The following is a 17,359-nucleotide window of genomic DNA, read 5'->3' as shown; positions in this document are numbered from 1 at the left end:
TGGAAACATTTTTTTTCCCTTAAACCTCAATGGCTATTAGTGTATCTCAGGAAAATTTGAGGGCTTCCATGTAAATGGTCTGGTGTACACCCAGAAAGCAGGCATAGGAGCACAAGGCTTCTTTGAAACTAGCTGACGCTGAACCTAAAGATGTGGTGGGTGGAGTGAAGTTGAAAGTTGGCAATGCCTGGAGGCTGTCACCTCGAGAAGGAAGTAAGACTAGTGGGCCACTACTTGAGCAAATGTTGGTCTAAAGCATAGAGTCTAAGTCTGTGATTTAAAAGGCTCCTAGAGAGTGAATTATATTTTTCCCACTGGAACATGGATGCATGCACAGAATTGGCACCAAATAAGTTACATATATGATTGGTAATGTTCTAAGAATAAAGATAAATTTAAAATCTTCATAATAAATAAAAATCCTAAATACTTCTTCAAATCATGGAGTGATGGTTATTTTTATGTGTGAATTTGGCTTGAATACAGTACCCAGTTCTTTGGTCAAACACTGGTCTAGAAGTTGCTATGTTTTTAAAATGTGATGAACATTTAAGTAAAGCAAATAAAAACAAATTGGCTGGGTCTTATCCAATCAGTTGAATACATGAAAAGAAAAGACAGGTCCCCTACGGAGGAGCAAATTCTAACTCTTTATAGCCCTCAGACTTAAGAGTGCAACTTCACCTCTTCTCTGGGTCTCTAACCCGATAGCTGGCTCTCCAGATTTCAGACTTGCTCAATTGTATAAGCCAATTCCTTAAGACAAATCTCTTTCTTCATATACATTTCATTGGCTATTTATGCAACCTGTTGGATTCCTGGAGAACCCTGAGTAATACACATGGGTTGTAAAGCTCAGTTGAATCCTTGTTCCACATTTAGTCCAACATTTCTCAGTGGAATACTGTTGGTCTGGAACAATTATTTGTTGTTGTACTCACTGAAGAACATTTAACATCCTTGTCCTTCTCCTCTTAAATACTATTAGTACCCTCTCCCAAGCCTCGATAAAGACCCAAACCAACTCCCATACATTCCCAAACTCCCTCTGGGGGGAATGACTGGTACTTGACTAGTTGAGAGCCATTGATCTAGTTCAACCTGCCCATTTTATAGGTGAAGAAACTGAGGTTTTGATAAAGTGTGACTTTTTTTTCAATAGTAATTACTGGCAAATGGTAGTGTGTTGGATTCCTATTTTACTACATTCCTAACATCCTTGTGAACCCTAAATGTGTTAATTTACATATCAAATGTATAAAAGCCCTTAGCATATGATAAATTGTACATTTAGCACATAAAATTTATGACACTTTACTTATTTAAAATTTTTTTTCATTGGTGTATTATATGTCAACAATGAATCCCACAGAATAGTGGGATTCATTGTTGACATATTTATATATGCACATGATATGATAATATAATGTGGTCAATTTCATTCCCTGTGCTTTACATATTTTTATGGCATTAACTCTAGTTTGCAAATCACTTATTGTTTGCCTTCCCAGTGCCCTCTCTACTTAGGAACAATACCCTCCTTTCTTAGCTAATTTAGCTACATTAGCTCCTCCACTCAAAATTCCTTGGTTTTCCAGTAAGAGTTTATGGGATTCTGCCCTCCCTGGCTGCAGTTGGTCTGAGTGGGCACCATGATCCAGGAGGGTCCATAAAAATTCTTCTCTGTTAATTTGCAAACCTGAAATGAGAGGATCAATGGTTCTTTTGGGAAATTATGAAAACAAGAGGATGGTGATGCTCAGGTGTCATTGGTGGCCTTATTTTCCACTATGAAAAAGAAGTTGGCTATCAGAAATGAGAATACAAATAGAAGGTTTACTGGGGCCTAGCCTGTGGTTTCCGACATTGCTGGGACTGGAATGCTCCCATATACTCCTGTATGGTTTAGCTACTCAACCCTTCTTTTGATTATATGAGATACCATAATGACTTTTGAACAAATCCCCCTTTCCTTTGGTTAAATTATGTTTAAATTATGTTTTTGTCACTCACAACTAAAACAATGTTTCCTTCTTACTAGAAAATGACTTCCTGCATTAAAAAAATAACAATGCAATTCAGAAACACATTAATAGTTACATGTGGGTTTGATGTCATTAACTGTGAGTTCCCAGCAGAGGTAATGATATAAGTTTTGCCATCAACGAATTTAATCTCAAAGGAATTAGGAGAACATGGGAGGGTGGGAAGTGTAGCTACATCATCATTTTCCTTACCATTATCAGAAGTATCCAATTATTTCTTTTTGCAGCATTTCAGCTTCTTATTTTCTTATAAAAATTCTTCTTTTATTGATAGATTTTTCTGAAATGCTGTCCTCACTTTAGGTCTCTGATTCAAATTGAATTTTAGTTCTTTGTGATTTAACATTTGGTATAGCATCTATAATTTGTACAGCACCTGCAGGCGATGGATAACTGAGCAGGCTCTGTGTGGAATCTCTCACAACACAGGTGGCCATTAGGGGCTTGTATTTGATAATATGTAAAATTCTTCTCATCCCCAAATTCCCTGTAAGAATATTTACATCAGGACTATTGCTGCTTTTTATAGACTAAAGCTATCCTTGACAAATGAAGGGAAAGAATAAATGAATACAAAGAATAAAGCAAAAGCAACTGCTTTTGCAGGAAAAGTACTTGGGCTTTAAAAAAAAAGCTACTGAATTTAGAAATGTCACTTTATCTTTCCCTTCATCCTGAATCATTGACCACTTCAGACATGCTATGGAACCCTGAAGAATAATTGGCTGTTATGAGCTGTGAGATAATGTAGAAAGAATAAGTAAGGACCAACTATTCTTCCCACTTACTCATTTCCATCTATTCTGATACATAGTCTTATAGACTCAAAGAAATATGTGTGCTTAAACAAAGAGAAGAGGTGTTGGCAATTTTTTATTTTTTAAATGAATCGTGTTACTCTCTGTCCCCAATTTTTCCAAGGAAAGAAATTAAAATTGCACAAAGATGTATTAAGTAGCACACCAGTAATCCTAGGGCTATGAGAGCTCACTCCAGTCTGTTACGCAAATGAAGTTAGTTTCTTCCACCAGCCACCCTCACTGTGGCCCAAGATGCATGAGAAGCACACTCAAAATTGCCTGGTTTTCAATGATCACTTCTCCTGTACCCGTATTTGCTCATCTTAGAACCTGCATCTATTCTCTCTTTCTCTTAAATTGTGCTGTTCAAGCCCTGGCCTATTGGTCAAGGGTTGACGATCTTTGACTGAGCCAGCAGCTGAGGCCAAGATCACCACAGGGCAGGCATTGCCCATTGAGCAGGGCAGTGGCCCCAACACAAATCCCACACTTCCCAGTCCCACTCATTCTAGAAGGTCCAGAATGCTTTACCCAACTCACCTCGAATTGGAGAGAAAATTTATAGTCAGAGTCTTTGGCCATATCCTTGATGTAGGAATCAAAGTCATCCAACTGAACCGGGCTTTGTGAAACACAAAGAAATGTTTATAAGTATTAAATACTGTTTTAATACCACACTTCTTAAACATGCATACTCTTCTTGAAGAAAAGAAAAGTTTTACTTCTCCAAAGTTAATACTCATTTGTATTTTAATTTTTGGCGCAAGTTAACAGTTTCTAATACATTATAATTCAGAAGAGGGGCATATGTATCAAACTTCCCTGAAATAGGAATTTCTAGATTTATACTTTGCTATTACTCTAGCAATAAAATATTTTATATATGCCCACTCATATATACCTGTCTACATGCACATGTGTTGTTTTTAGAAAGTTCTAGAATATGGGAAAGAACAAAGGATTAGATTTCAAAGACCTGTTTGAGTTATGGCTTACAGTTGTTTATTTCCAATGTGATCCTGGGAATTACCTAACTTTTCAGAGAAGCATCATTGTCATTGATTAAATACTATTGTCATACCTATCCCACAAGGTTGACATACAGTATGTAAAGAAACTTATGAGTTCGAACAACTTTAATAACATAAGGAATTGTGTGTCTGGCTAGCTACAATGTCCCCAGAGCAGAGGCTGGGTCAGCAGGATGAAGTTATCAGGGTCTCAACTGAGAGAGCCATACTCAGAAGCTTGCATACCTATAAAAGTACTGAACTGGCTCAGAGGTTCAATCAAGTAATATATGCAAGCTTATGTTTCTACATCTATAGCAGAACTTCTCACCTCTCTGTGTGTGTATGTGTGAGAATAGGATTTTTTTTTATTTTCTGTAATTTTTTGCAGTTGCCTATCTATTTAGGAACCTACCTATACCAACCCATTCTCTGATTCTGCAGGATGCCATATTCTGTCATCAAACCCAAGACTTTCTACCTTGGAAGGATCCATAGTTGATTTTTCCCTTATTCTTGTGCCATGTTGTGCAGCTTATGTAATCTATCTGTGATCTTAAGTCTTATTAGGAATTACATAGAATTTAATAGATATTTGTCTAAATTTGTGGATCAGCCAATCAGGTAGACTATTTTATGTTAAGATTTTAGAGGGCATTAAACCTCCCAGGTAACAATTTTAAACTTTAATGGTTTTTTCCTTAACAATAATATTTCATACTCATAAAACACTCAACAGTTCATAAATATTCACATGTTATCTTGTTTGGTTATCCCCAAGGTAGCCATGACAACACTCACCCTGTGCTCCCAGTGAGAGAGCCAAGGGTGAGGGAAGGAAGGAAGTCAGTATCAGCGGGCCACTAAGTGGTGGAACTCTGTCTAGAACCACACAGCATAAGTCCTAGTTCAAAGCTTTTCCCACTTCAAACTTGTTATCTTTCCCAAAGAATGGCTACCGGTGGGACTCCTGTCCTGGAATGGATGCCATTGGGACTACAATATCTGGCTGCTGTTGTTGAGCAGGACATTGACCTTAAATTTAGATTTAACACTTCCAGTTTCATCTAGAAAATGGGAGCATGTATAGGGAAGGCAGACTCTGAGAACAGATTTCTAGGTTAGAAAAAGCAAAATCAAGAAGCAGAATGGACAGCTGAAAACATATGGCAGAAGAGGAGAGAAAGAAAACTTGGAGGGAAACCAAGACCAGCAGGACCGAGTTAGAGAGAAAGGGGAGAAGAGGTAAAGGAAAAGAAGATGGAATGGAAGTAAGCAGAGATAAAAAAAAAAGGGGTTCCAAGGGGGATATGTTATGTGGTGGTGATGGAGCATTTGGAGTGAAACAGGAAAAGAAAAGAGAAGGCAAATGAAAGAAGAGAAATAGAGAAGGAGGGAGGACAGGGGGACAATGAGAAGAGAGAGGGAATTGGTTTGATGTGAGGTTCTGACTTGTGACCAGGTCCCACCACCCCTAAACTCTTTTGCCCAGGTCTGGTTTTTCCTCTTGTCTGTGCCTGTCTTTTGAATGCTGAGGTCTATGCTTCTCTAGCTTACTAACAACCCAACTAATAGTTGTGGACAACAAAGTCTTTCTGCTGTGGCAACTATTTCTTCCAGGTGACAGTGACTCTCATCTGTGGAGGCTGGCCTTGTGCCCCCTATGCCAGTTGGTGTATGTCAATGGAATGCATACAATTTTAAATAACAGGGAACTTGTCCTGCATCTTTGTGCTGTAAATTATATGCCACTCAAGGCTAAATAACAATGTGTTTGCATCAAATTTTCTTTTGGATTATATCACAGATTATGCCATGAAAATCAGTGTGGATGTCAGTCTAGTCTTGTGAAGAGTGAACTCAGTTTATAAAAGTGTTCCTTTTTTTTTTTTTTTTGGTACTGGAGATTGAACTCAGGGGCACTGGACCATTCAGCCACACCCTCAGCCCTATTTTGTTTTTTATTTAGAGAATGGGTCTCAGTTGCTTAGCGCCTCACTTTTGCTGAGGCTGGCTTTGAACTTATGATCCTCTGCCTCAGCCTTTTGAGCTGCTGGGATTACAGGCGTGCACCACTGCGCCTGGCAAGTGTTCTACTCTTTATGTGTGGAATTTTAAGAAAAGGCCTGGTGGCGATAATCTAATAGGCTTTTGAAATCAACTGATGGCTAATTTTTACCCAACAGAATCATAACCTTAACAGTTTAGTGGATATGTAAGACCACAATCTAGCCAGAGGAGTAATCTCTCCTATTTACTATAGAGGTTTTTCTGAGACAGAATTAGCAAAGTATTTATTATAACATCATAAAGTGAAAGGCTTTCCCTGAAACAAACACAGAATTTCAAAATACAAACTGGCAAGTGTTTTTTTAATTACCTTTGATATTGCTAAACATTAGATTTTCATATGCTTAGAATTCCACACTTCCTTCTGCAAGACTTTTATAATTCTTTTTTTTTTTTTTACAATCCATTCTTCGTCAGATTTCATGTGGTAAAAATGGTCTTTGTACCTGACAAGGTTTCCATGATAAACTTTCTTAGTGGAATCTCCAACTACCTATTCATAATATGTACTTACCTCTTCCTTAAGCAACCCTTGCTTGAAATCAAGCAATTTATTTTTTAAGATTTGGGAGGTTAAGATCATAATTATAAAAATCTTTTTAAAGGAAATAGTAAAAACAAAACTTACTTAGTCAGTTTCCTCTTCTTTAAACCATTTTTACTCCTGAGAAATTTAAAAAAAGACAAATTTATTGGGGCAAGAAAATTGATTAATATAATGATTAAACTTAAAGAGCTTTAAATAATTATACTGGCACCTCAATTTTATTTAATTTTCATTAAATATACCTCAGGTGTTGTTAAATTACTTTTTCTTACATGAAACTCTAACAATAATTTCAGATTCTATTTTAAAGATTCTTTGGTTGTAGGAACACACTTGCATTTCATAGTTCATATTTGCCAAAGAACTGAGTTCTGGAAATACTATTTTTAACTCCTGGTAAGTAAGTTGCTAAAGTATTTTGTAAATATAGAGAAGTCTACTACCTCTCTTGCAGATTCTGCAGGCAAGAGGGAAGAATTGGGGAATAAGAGGGGGAACTAATGATGAGAAGATATGTTGATTTCTTAATTAAAGACTAAAATAACCTTTTCTGACATTTTCATAGGGTATATGAATTCATGCTATCAAAGTGGACATGTAATTTTATACAATTCTCCAATAGCATTGCTTTTATTCTTTTGAATCAGGTTTTAAACATTTTGAAGAATTACATGTCTTATTAATTTGTTAATAATCTATAAACTGGAACACAGGAAATGCTAATGCATGCTTTACTTATTTACTTTTGCTTTAGGGTACATAGGGTAATTGTTTTCATGCAACAGGTAATATAATTAACGTAAGTTACCTAATGCTAAGGTAGTATCTATTGAAAAACCGTTATTGTGTTTTATTGTCTTATATCAACAATGAATGTTAAAACATAATTGAGTGTATAATATAGTAGTAAATGTTTGTTATAAGAATTTTTAAAGGTCTTTAAATATTTTTAAAGGAAGCACATAAGGTTTCAGAAAACAAATGTCTTCAGTAAATAAGTGGCTGTGATAGAGTACTTCCTGTAACAAACTATTGATATCAAAATTGTGAATGTTTGGATGCCTCTCTGCTTGAAGGCCTCAGACACAATGAAGTAGTACTTTCATAGCACTTTGTAAATGGAGCAGTTCTCATTTTGTAAGATTGTAAGGTGCCTACAGGCGTTCCTGCAAGACCAAAGTCCCCCAACACCTCACGGAGCACATAGTGGTTGGTCAACGAACGCTTATCCAATTGAACTGAATTGAAACACACATCTTTGCCATGTTATCCTCACAATTTCCTTTAATGATTCAATTAAGATTTGGATAGTAGACTTGGTCTGTGAGATCCTGTTTGAGACAAAGAGGCTTGTGGATGGAGAACTCATGCAGGTCAGGAATTTAGGGCAACATCTATAAAGGTAAGTGGTTTTGAGGGTAGTTTTTATTTCTTCCCATTTCTAAGTGAAGACAATCTGTTCAGTAGTTCCTTTCCTATTTTGCTTTCCTTATTTTCTTTGCCTTCCATACTTGAAATTTAGAGGGAAATTTAAATTCCAGTTTTTACTCTATTTCTCCCTTATCCTTTCAAAAAGCCAGTGTAATATTGGGCATAGCTATATCATTTAGGCATTTGGGAACTTAAAGAAATACTGTTATGGCTTGGATGTGAGGTGTCCCCCAAAAGCTCTTGTGTGAGACAATGCAAGAAGGTTTGGAGGAGAAATGATTGGGTTATAGCCTTAACCTGATTAGTGAATGAATCCCTGATGGGATCATCTGAGTGGTAACTGGAAGCTGGTGGGGCGTGGCTGGAGGAAGTGGTTCTTTGAGGGTGTGGCTATGGGGTATATATTTTGTATTTGGAGCGTGGACTCTCTCTGCTTCCTGATCATCACGTGAGTTGTTTCCCTCTGCCACACTCTTCTGCCATGATGTTCTGCCTCACCTCAAGCCCCTAGGAATGGAGCTGGCTTTTTATGGACTAAGACCCCTGAAACTGTGAGTCCTCAAATAAACTTTTCTTCCTCTACAATTGTTCTGGTCAGATCTTTTAGTCATAGCAGCAAATAAACTGACTAAAACAAATACCTATTGATGCTTTTTATTTTAGCTCTTGTGATAGTGATTACAAGAACTCCACATTTACTCTGTGTAGTACTTTATGAAAGAGTAGTGTCAGGGTAGCTGCATACAGCTCTGGTAAAGGCATGAGGCTGCCAATATATATTGAGATTGGAAGTGAAGAAAAAACACTTCCTATCCAAACATCTTGAAGGGAAACTAGGAAGAAAACAAATGTATGTGAGAGGGTGACACTGAATAAATTCAGTGCTGAAATATTAAGCTGCTACTATTCAACAGCTGTGTAGAAACTTGGTTAATGGAGGGAAGACACATTTTTTTTTCTTTCAATCTTACTCATTACTGAGTGCACTTTCCATGTAATATAAAATTCTATATCACTTATTTCGCATGACATATTGCCCCAGTTAAGTATATGTCTTTATGATTTGTGCACAATGTCCATTGTTCTGTTTAGATTTTGCTGATTCCAAAGTGTTCCCATATCTGAATACAGGAACAAATGTGACAGGATTGAATTATGAGACTCCACAGAGTTATCCATAGAATTTCCCTACATTTTCAATTTCTGTACTAATTGCAAGACTAAAATGAGGAAAAAATTCACTTGTAAACAAGTTAAGCCTGCACTAGCAATTTTAATTCAGCAACATTATGGAAAGAGCTAGTGTGCATGACTGCTGCAGTGAAAATTTTAGGTGATGTATAGGGTGTTACTTTTTCACCACAAAAGCTTTTCCTAATAACCAACAAATAACACCCATCAGACAGATAGGATCATGCACTTCTTTTAATTTTCTCTGTCACTTGTATTAGGGAAGGTTTAAAATCCCAATGACTTCAAGAAGCTAAGATACACTCTTCTTAATTCTTTATGGCTGTGGCAATCTTGGCCATGCTGGCATTCATTCCAAAGTAGAACATGAAGCAATAGCAAAGACATAGGATTTATTATGATTCAAACGAAACTCTAAAAGTCTCCAGTTTTATAAGCACCACTTACTCTTTCATGAGCTAAACAGAAACCATCTTAAAATTTGAAAAAGACCTTTAGGGATGTGTCATTCTCCAAATTCCACACAACAACCCTGAGTGAAGCCAAACACTTTAAACTTAATGTTGCTTTATGCTTAAAATGCCAACTGTTCAGGAGTCAGAACAAGCAGATGAATACTTAAGAACAGCAGGGGGCTGCCTGTGGTAGTAACAAGAAAAAGGAATAACCTTGAAACTAGACAGAGCTGGTTCCAATGAGATGATTTCTTTTAATAGGAAACAAACTCCAAGATCTTTAAGTCAGAAATCCTTGCAAAATACAATCCTGAAACTAACCTAACCAGGCACAGTGCTGCACACTGCTTCTGCTACTGCTCAGGGTAAAGATTTGAGCAACACTGTCTCCTAATTTCCACACAAAACACTAGAATAAGGGAAGGGCTTAACAAAATTAACAGGAATGTGTTTTTCCAAGAAATCAACAGTTTTGAGAGGAAGCTGAACAGGGTGTTAGGAAGCATGTGGGGTGTGGCTCTGTTATCTGTGGCAGGTGTTAACAAGGTAAATGAAATATGAAGACAAATGTATCTTAAGGAGGATTCAAAAGGACTCATTAGCAATGAAAATATCCACAAGTCATAGGAGGAAGCCAAAGGCAGGGAATTTGAGTGGTTATGTGAATAATGAGTTCTACTTGAAGGGATAAGAATCATAAAGCTTTCTTTTTTTTAAAAAAAAAGTTTAGGGCTGAGAACATAAATTATATTCAGTATACTTCCACTGGTTGATATGCATGGAATTTTGTATTTCATATACTCTGTTTTGCCATCTCTTCTCACCTGCAGACAACCATTTACAGTCTCAGGATGGTTCTTCTAAAAACTGAAGAGTTCCACCGCCCCCTAAATCCTGCCCCCCAAGTTGATTCTCATGCTGTTTGATCACAACTATAAAGAACAGACTTTGGAAGGATGGATGAAATTAGAAGATGTGTTCACTGGTAGGACTGTAAGAAAGACATGCATATAAGCACAGGCCCACCTGATAGAAGCTTAAAGAACTCTGGAAAATAAAGTCTGAGAAATAAAGGAAAATGAACATAAAATTATATCCAACTTTATTTTGTTTTAGTTTAAATCCATGGAGGATACTTCAAGGGTATTCATTACAAATGTTGTAATGATAAATCCTTGAGGACAATTGGTAGATGTTGAGTTGAAAGTCAAGTATAAGAACAGCATGAGGGTGCCTGTGGTAGTAACAGGAGGTTACAATGGAATTTACATGCACTGCTCAAAACTGAAAACTATAGGATGCTAAATACTGAAAACACTCAAATGATTGATTATAATGAGATTTACACTGACAACTGGAATAACAACAGATAACAGTGAATGGGCCTCCTTGTAGAGTACATCCTCTGACTTTATTATATATGCATCATTGTCTACCTTGTTTCTAAAGCTCTCTTCTATTCATTTTGCTTAAAGAAAATGCAAATTGTGGTATTAACATTCTTTGTTTTGATAGTTTGTTTTTATATTTTTATATATGGAAGCATTGTGATTTGAAATCCTAAATTCTGCTCCTTGTATTTATTCTGTCCTCAGAGAAGTAGAAGAACATTTGAGTAGTTGTCTTTTTGAATGACTATCTCTCCAGATTGTTTTCATCTCTGTCCTTCTCTATATGAGCCATCTTTCTGGCTCAAGAGATATTTTTTATTTCTTTCTTTTTAGTCCTTCTCAAGTTGCCCACATTTTTGGGTCTGCCTTTTTGTAACTTAGTACCTAAATACCATGTGTTAATGTTTAGGACAAGGACTTTTGTCAGCTCCCTGGGAAACTGCTACCATTTCTCTTATAGCTTGGGAAAAGAATGACCCTTTTGGGTTCTTACAGTCTCTGAGTTCAAGGGTATTATTATATTATTATTTATTAGAAAAGCAAAAAGGATATGTTTCAAAATTTGATTATTAAAATGAAATCAAGAAAATAACAAAGGAAGTTGCTTTTTTTACAGAGAAAAGCACAAATTTGGGGGGTTAGATTTCTTTAAAAATTTTAAGACAATTTTATATTGGTATGTAATAATAACATAGAATAGTGGGTTTTATTGTGGCACATTTGTACATGTACATAATTTAATTTGATCAATTCCAATCCCCAGTACCTCCCCTGGACCTCCTCCTGCTATCCTACTGGTCTCCCTTCTACTTTCATAAGAATCTTTTTTTCTTCTTTTTTCTCCCTAGCTTCCACATATGAGATAAAATATGACTCTTGACTTTCTGAGTCTGGCTTATTCAACTTAATGTGATGCTCTGCTGTTCTATTCATTTTCTTGCAATGGCATAATTTCATTCTTTATAGCTGAGTAAAATCCATTTTTTATATATAGTACATTTCCTTTATCCACTTATCTGTTGATGGACACCCAGGATACTTCCATGATTTGGTGATTGGGAATTGTGCTGCTATATATGTGTGCATATATAATATGATGACCTTAATTCTTGTGGAAGAACCCAGATTTCTTATGTGGTGGTGTATGACATTAAGGCAATTACTCTCCTTAAATCTCTATTTTCACATCTCTAAAATGGGGCTATAATACTCTATGTGGGATTATGGGAAAAATAAGTAATTATACAAAGAGGCTTATACATAGTCAGTTATTTAATATTCAGTGAGTTCAGATTATTTTTTAAAAAGAGGTCCCAAATACAGAGTATAGACTTGTTTATCTACCATACCACATTCCTATCTCTCTAATAGATGGGGATTGGAAGGAAAATGGAAAGCATCATTTACACAGATGAGAGGACAATGAGTTGGCTCTATGAAGAAATAGATGGCAAGTAATAAAAGAAAGAAAACCCTGCCAAGAACATCACTAGAAGAAAATTTAAGTGGAAAATGCATTATAGACATCTTGGTATCATAACTGCTTTAATTCATTTTAATATATGAATAACTATTTTAGATGCTATCCAATAAATGAAATAATCAAAAAGAAAAATTTTCTTTTTGTTTACTTTTTGAAAGCCAGCTTTTAAAGACTTTGTGTTAGGTAAACAGTAAAAAAAAAATCACTTACCAAGGATTAATATAAAATGCCAAAAGATAATCAGTCCAAAGACATGAAGGTAGCAGGGTTAAGAAAGCAAATATACTCCTACGCCTGTGAGCATTAATAGATAACAGATGTAAAGATGAAAAAGTGGCAAGAGTTAGTAATATAAACTGTGAACAGATATCAGTAAATTACCTACTGGGATCAATTAATATGACAAGCACCTTAATTACAATTAAATATTATTCCATTCTGTGAAATTTTAAAAAGTAAGTGCTACAATATTGACAAAATCAGTTTTTATTCACACAAGATCTTATTATAATCAGATAGATTTCCTTGAACTTACTTTGTGTCAATTAGTCTGCTATTAGGTGATTACATTTTGCATTCAGTTAAATGAGACTCTTAAATGGCTCATTAGTTATCATATGTCTTTTTCTTAGATATTAACTTTCCAATGCTGAAACCTATTTTAAGAAATTGTTATAACCTCATTTGATAACGAAATAGCAATTCTGTGTGGAGGTATAAATGGACATGTTACTTATAATGATTCTGATGTAGACTAAGCTTTTGGGATACATTCTAAACTGCATGATTTCATGTGACTTTCTATATTTTGAGTTTCTACAAAATTTCTAAAAAATGTTTCTTAAAGCAGAAGAATGTTATGATACTCAGTTATCACTCATTCAATATCAACAGTGCATCAATAGCAGAGTCTAAAAATCTCATTGATACTCAATAGAGTGGGAACAAAATTATTTAATTTACTTTAATTCTAATTCAGACTCTTGATTTAAAATGCCTGGTTTGAGTCCAATTTCAGATATTCAAGCCACTTGTAAAATGGAACATCCATTCATGTAGATTTAAAAATATCCTGGGGCTGCAGCTCTAGTTATTCTCAGGATGGTGGGGAGATGCTGTCATTCTGTCACTTCGGTTACAAATCCCCACTGAGATATCCATTCTCAGTCAGCCAGAAAATGCTGCTGCCGGCAAAACTCTCCTTGCCAAGAGCAGTAGGAGAATTTACTTGATTTTATAGAAAGGTCCTGATGTGAATTCTCTTTTCCCTTGGTTCTCACCAAACTGGTCTCTCATAAGTTTTGCAAATTGTGAATGGCTAAGAAGTTAGTTAATACCTAGCTCTCCTGAGTCACATGTGCAATTGGGTCATTTCCTAGATGGTAATATCACCAGTCTTGGGATGAGTCTTTCTATATTTTGGGATGAGTCCTGTTTACTGGCCAGGCAAGAAACAGGCATCAATCTCTTAATCTTGGGATGAGTGCTGATAAATTTGAACAAACCTACTAATGTTTCCTAAATTTCACCATCTAGGGATTATGAAATTTTCTTTCTTTATGGTTGGACTAATCGTATTTTAATAGCAAAATTCTCTTCACGTTAAAATTTTAAAATGGCAGGCCAGGTGTGGTGGTGCACACTTGTAATCCCAGTGGCTAGGGAGGCTGAGATAAAAAGTTCCCAAGTTTAGAGCCAGCCTCCGCAATTGAGCAAGGCCCTAAGCAACTTAGCAAGACTCTGGGGTCGTGGCTGAGTGCCCCTGGGTTTAATGCCCAGTAACCGCACCCCCCTCCAAAAAAAAAAAAAAAAGCCAGCACAATGTATTGTCTTATTGAAAACGATCCTATTTTGGGGTCTGGGATTGTAGCTCAGTGGTAGAGCACATGCCTAGCATGTGTGAGGCATTAGGCTTGATTCTCAGCACCATGTATAAATAAATAAATAAGTAAATAAATGTCCATCAACAATTAAAAAAAAGAAAGAATCCTGTTTCAACCAGATTTACAATTAGAGTGGGAATCATCTATACTCAAGGAAGTAGAATTTATATTCTAAAAAAAGTTCTGCCTCTCTTATTGATTCTGTAGGGTAAAATGTCTAGTCTTTCAATCTATTTCTTGTACCATTTTGGGGTTAGAAAATGGGGGTCGGCAGGGGGTGAATCACTTACCAAGGATTAATAGGAAATGTATGAACTTAAATATACTTTGTTTCTGTTGCAAGCAATCATGAAAACTAGGTCATATAAGGAAAGTGGCTTCATGTTCAATGTTTACTTAATTAGTGATTCTATGGGTGTAGTTGAACTAGATAGGTCTGTTAATTCTCATTGTTAGGTATAATATCATTTTATTTAATCTCTTGAAAATGCTTTTCTAATTCCCCAACTACCTCCTCCCCATAGGACCTTAATACTCAAGTATAAAGAAAAATGAGGCCGTGTATTCTTGTGGGACATCTCTGGCTTTGATAATTATTAACCTGCAAGTTTGAGAGTTGAGAGCCCTGGGCTGTACATTTCTACTTAATTTTTTAACAAAAGGGTGGCTTATGTCCCCAGGCATTGAGATGCTGCTCTGTCTTATCCTGCTTCAGTGAAGTCTCCCCTCAGGCCTTTAGCTACCACTTGTTCAGTGTGGCTCCTACATTTGCCTCCTTCCTCAGCATGATTATGGTCTCCTTGCATGAATGCATTAGTTCTTTGTTCAATATAGTAATACAGAATAGATTAGGGCATTTTCTCTACTTCAGTATTATATTAAGTTTGTAGAAACCAATATATCCTGTGGAAATCTAGCCATTGAAAGTCTACTGCTACTGAAATCATGAAATAACCATCAGACAAAACTACTTATCCCTAAAGATGGTAAAATCAAGTTTAGAACCCACACAACAAAGATAAGCTATCTACAGGCTTGTTCCAAAATACTACTCACCAATTGTAGGGAAGTTTCCCATCCCTCTCCAAGGATGCAAAGTTGACAAATGTTCCTGCTCCACATTCCCTGTTTGAAAGGAACACAAATCAACGTAACTGCTCGAGAGAGCACTCTTTACCTGATATAAAAATAAAGAGAGCCTTTTACAGGTTTATCATGACAGCATTAAATTTTTTTAAGCTGATGTAAGTTCTATGTGTTCCTTTGTTTCATACAATGCAAAAAAGAAAAACAAAACAAAACAGTCTCTTGTAAGACTCCTAATCAACTTATTTTGAGTCTGAAAGAATTCAGCTCATAATCTTTGTCAAAAGGCATTCATGATCCTAAAATAAATCTTTGCACTATTTGGAAATAATATTTTTTCAAAAAACCTTCATTAGTAAGGTATACAAACTTTCCTAGATAAACTGAAAGTCCCTTTGTAGTACTTTTCGAGTTAAGTTTTGTTTTATAGCACTCTGATTTCCTCCTTATAGTGATAGTGGACCAAATTGAATTGCTTATTTCAATTTTTTTCTCTTACATTGTGGTATCCTTATTATTTATCCCTTGAGATAAGGGTGATACGTATTGAAATAGGTTGGCTTCTGACATGACTCTAATCCAGAATGGTTTCAATTAATCTGTTAGTAAAAAAGACTATTTAGGTTTTTTTTTTTTTTAACTTTCTCAGAAAAGGAAAAGATCTGGATGCTGTGGCACATGCCTGTAATACTAGCAGCTTGGGAGGAGGAAAGCCAGCCTCAGTAACTTAGAGAAGGCCTAAGCATCTTAGCAAGATGCTGTCTCTAAATAAAATATTTAAAAAGGGATGGGGATGTAGCTCAGTGGTTAATTGCCCCTGGGTTCAATTTCCTGTACTAAACAAACTAAACAACAACAACAACAAAATTGGGCAAAAAGATAAACATGTTCTCATGCCTTCTCCGCCTTTTGACTAATATGCATTGAGAACATAGCTCACTGGGCTCATGCCTCTCATTTTTTCTATATGTGAAATTGATGGACCAACTTGATATTATTTATCCAGCATTGAAATTAATTACTTCAGTTATCTGACTGCTCTTATTAGGATATTCTAAGAATATTTTTTTCTTTGAAAAACATACTAATATTATTGTATCTCATTATGTGATAAAATTACATACTACCAATGCATTTTCCCACTTTGATTTCCTATATATGGATCTCTTACTTTCAAATTCACTCAACCAACTGAGCTATATTCCCAGCCCCTCAAATTCAGAAGTTCTTAATATGGGGTCCAAAGATAGAATTTAGAGCTCTATGAACTTAAGTAGAAAAAGGTAAATCTTCATTTTTACAAACTGTAACTGAAGTTTAAAAGTTTCTTGTATTAGACAACAAACCACCACATCAGTAGTTGTGATTTGCTAACAATAGAAATTACAGATACTTTTATATAACAGACTTGCTGCATATATCTTGAACTGTTTATTAGTCATCCAAATAAAATGATGAGTTAGATAGTAACTGTTTAATGTATTAACAAAAAGCAAAATATACTTGTTTTTAAAATATATGAGCATCGTGTTTCAATATGATTATATAATTCTATGTGTTTTATTTTATGCTCTTAGAAAGCATTATTCTCTAAAGAGATCCATAAGTCTCACTAGACTGCCAAAGATCATGGCACAAAATATCTTGGTTTTAATGAGCAGCTGAATGAATTAGATCTGTCCTTGCTAAATATCTTCTGTATGCATCACAAAAACTCTGTAGTATGCCCTCATAAATACCATCATTTTCATTACTACATCTGTCACCACCCCTTGGCTGTCAGGATTATGCACCAATGCTTACTGCATACTTCCCATGCTATGTTATTACTGCATTATTGCTCCTGATTATCCACTAATGAAGGGGTTGTTATCACCTCTTTTTGGTAGAGGTTCTTTCTTGCCTTCCAGGCCACCACACTCTTAGTTTTCCTTCTACTCCACTGGCTGCCTCTTGCCAATCTCTTG

At 35.8% G+C, this 17,359-nt stretch overlaps 1 protein-coding gene across 2 annotated transcripts in view; it reads right to left on the bottom strand.

The window, feature by feature from the left end:
* The window catches only part of PTPRO (protein tyrosine phosphatase receptor type O), a gene marked incomplete at its 5' end in the record, with an annotated part of 243,757 nt that overhangs the window by 23,236 nt on the left and 203,162 nt on the right, over positions 1–17,359 (bottom strand). For both annotated transcript variants that reach the window (XM_081309599.1, XM_081309600.1), the window contains 4 exons: positions 3,386–3,467; positions 6,554–6,589; positions 12,634–12,717; positions 15,363–15,431. In XM_081309599.1, the coding sequence (XP_081165725.1) occupies positions 3,386–3,467; positions 6,554–6,589; positions 12,634–12,717; positions 15,363–15,431 (271 nt within the window). The remainder of the gene's footprint in view (positions 1–3,385; positions 3,468–6,553; positions 6,590–12,633; positions 12,718–15,362; positions 15,432–17,359) is intronic.

The sequence above is a fragment of the Spermophilus citellus genome (assembly GCF_964194105.1).
Source record: "Spermophilus citellus genome assembly, chromosome: 10".
Taxonomy (NCBI): Eukaryota; Metazoa; Chordata; class Mammalia; order Rodentia; family Sciuridae; genus Spermophilus; species Spermophilus citellus.
The sequence above is the reverse complement of the archived record's forward strand: the minus strand, read 5'-3'. Positions and strand labels throughout refer to the sequence as shown.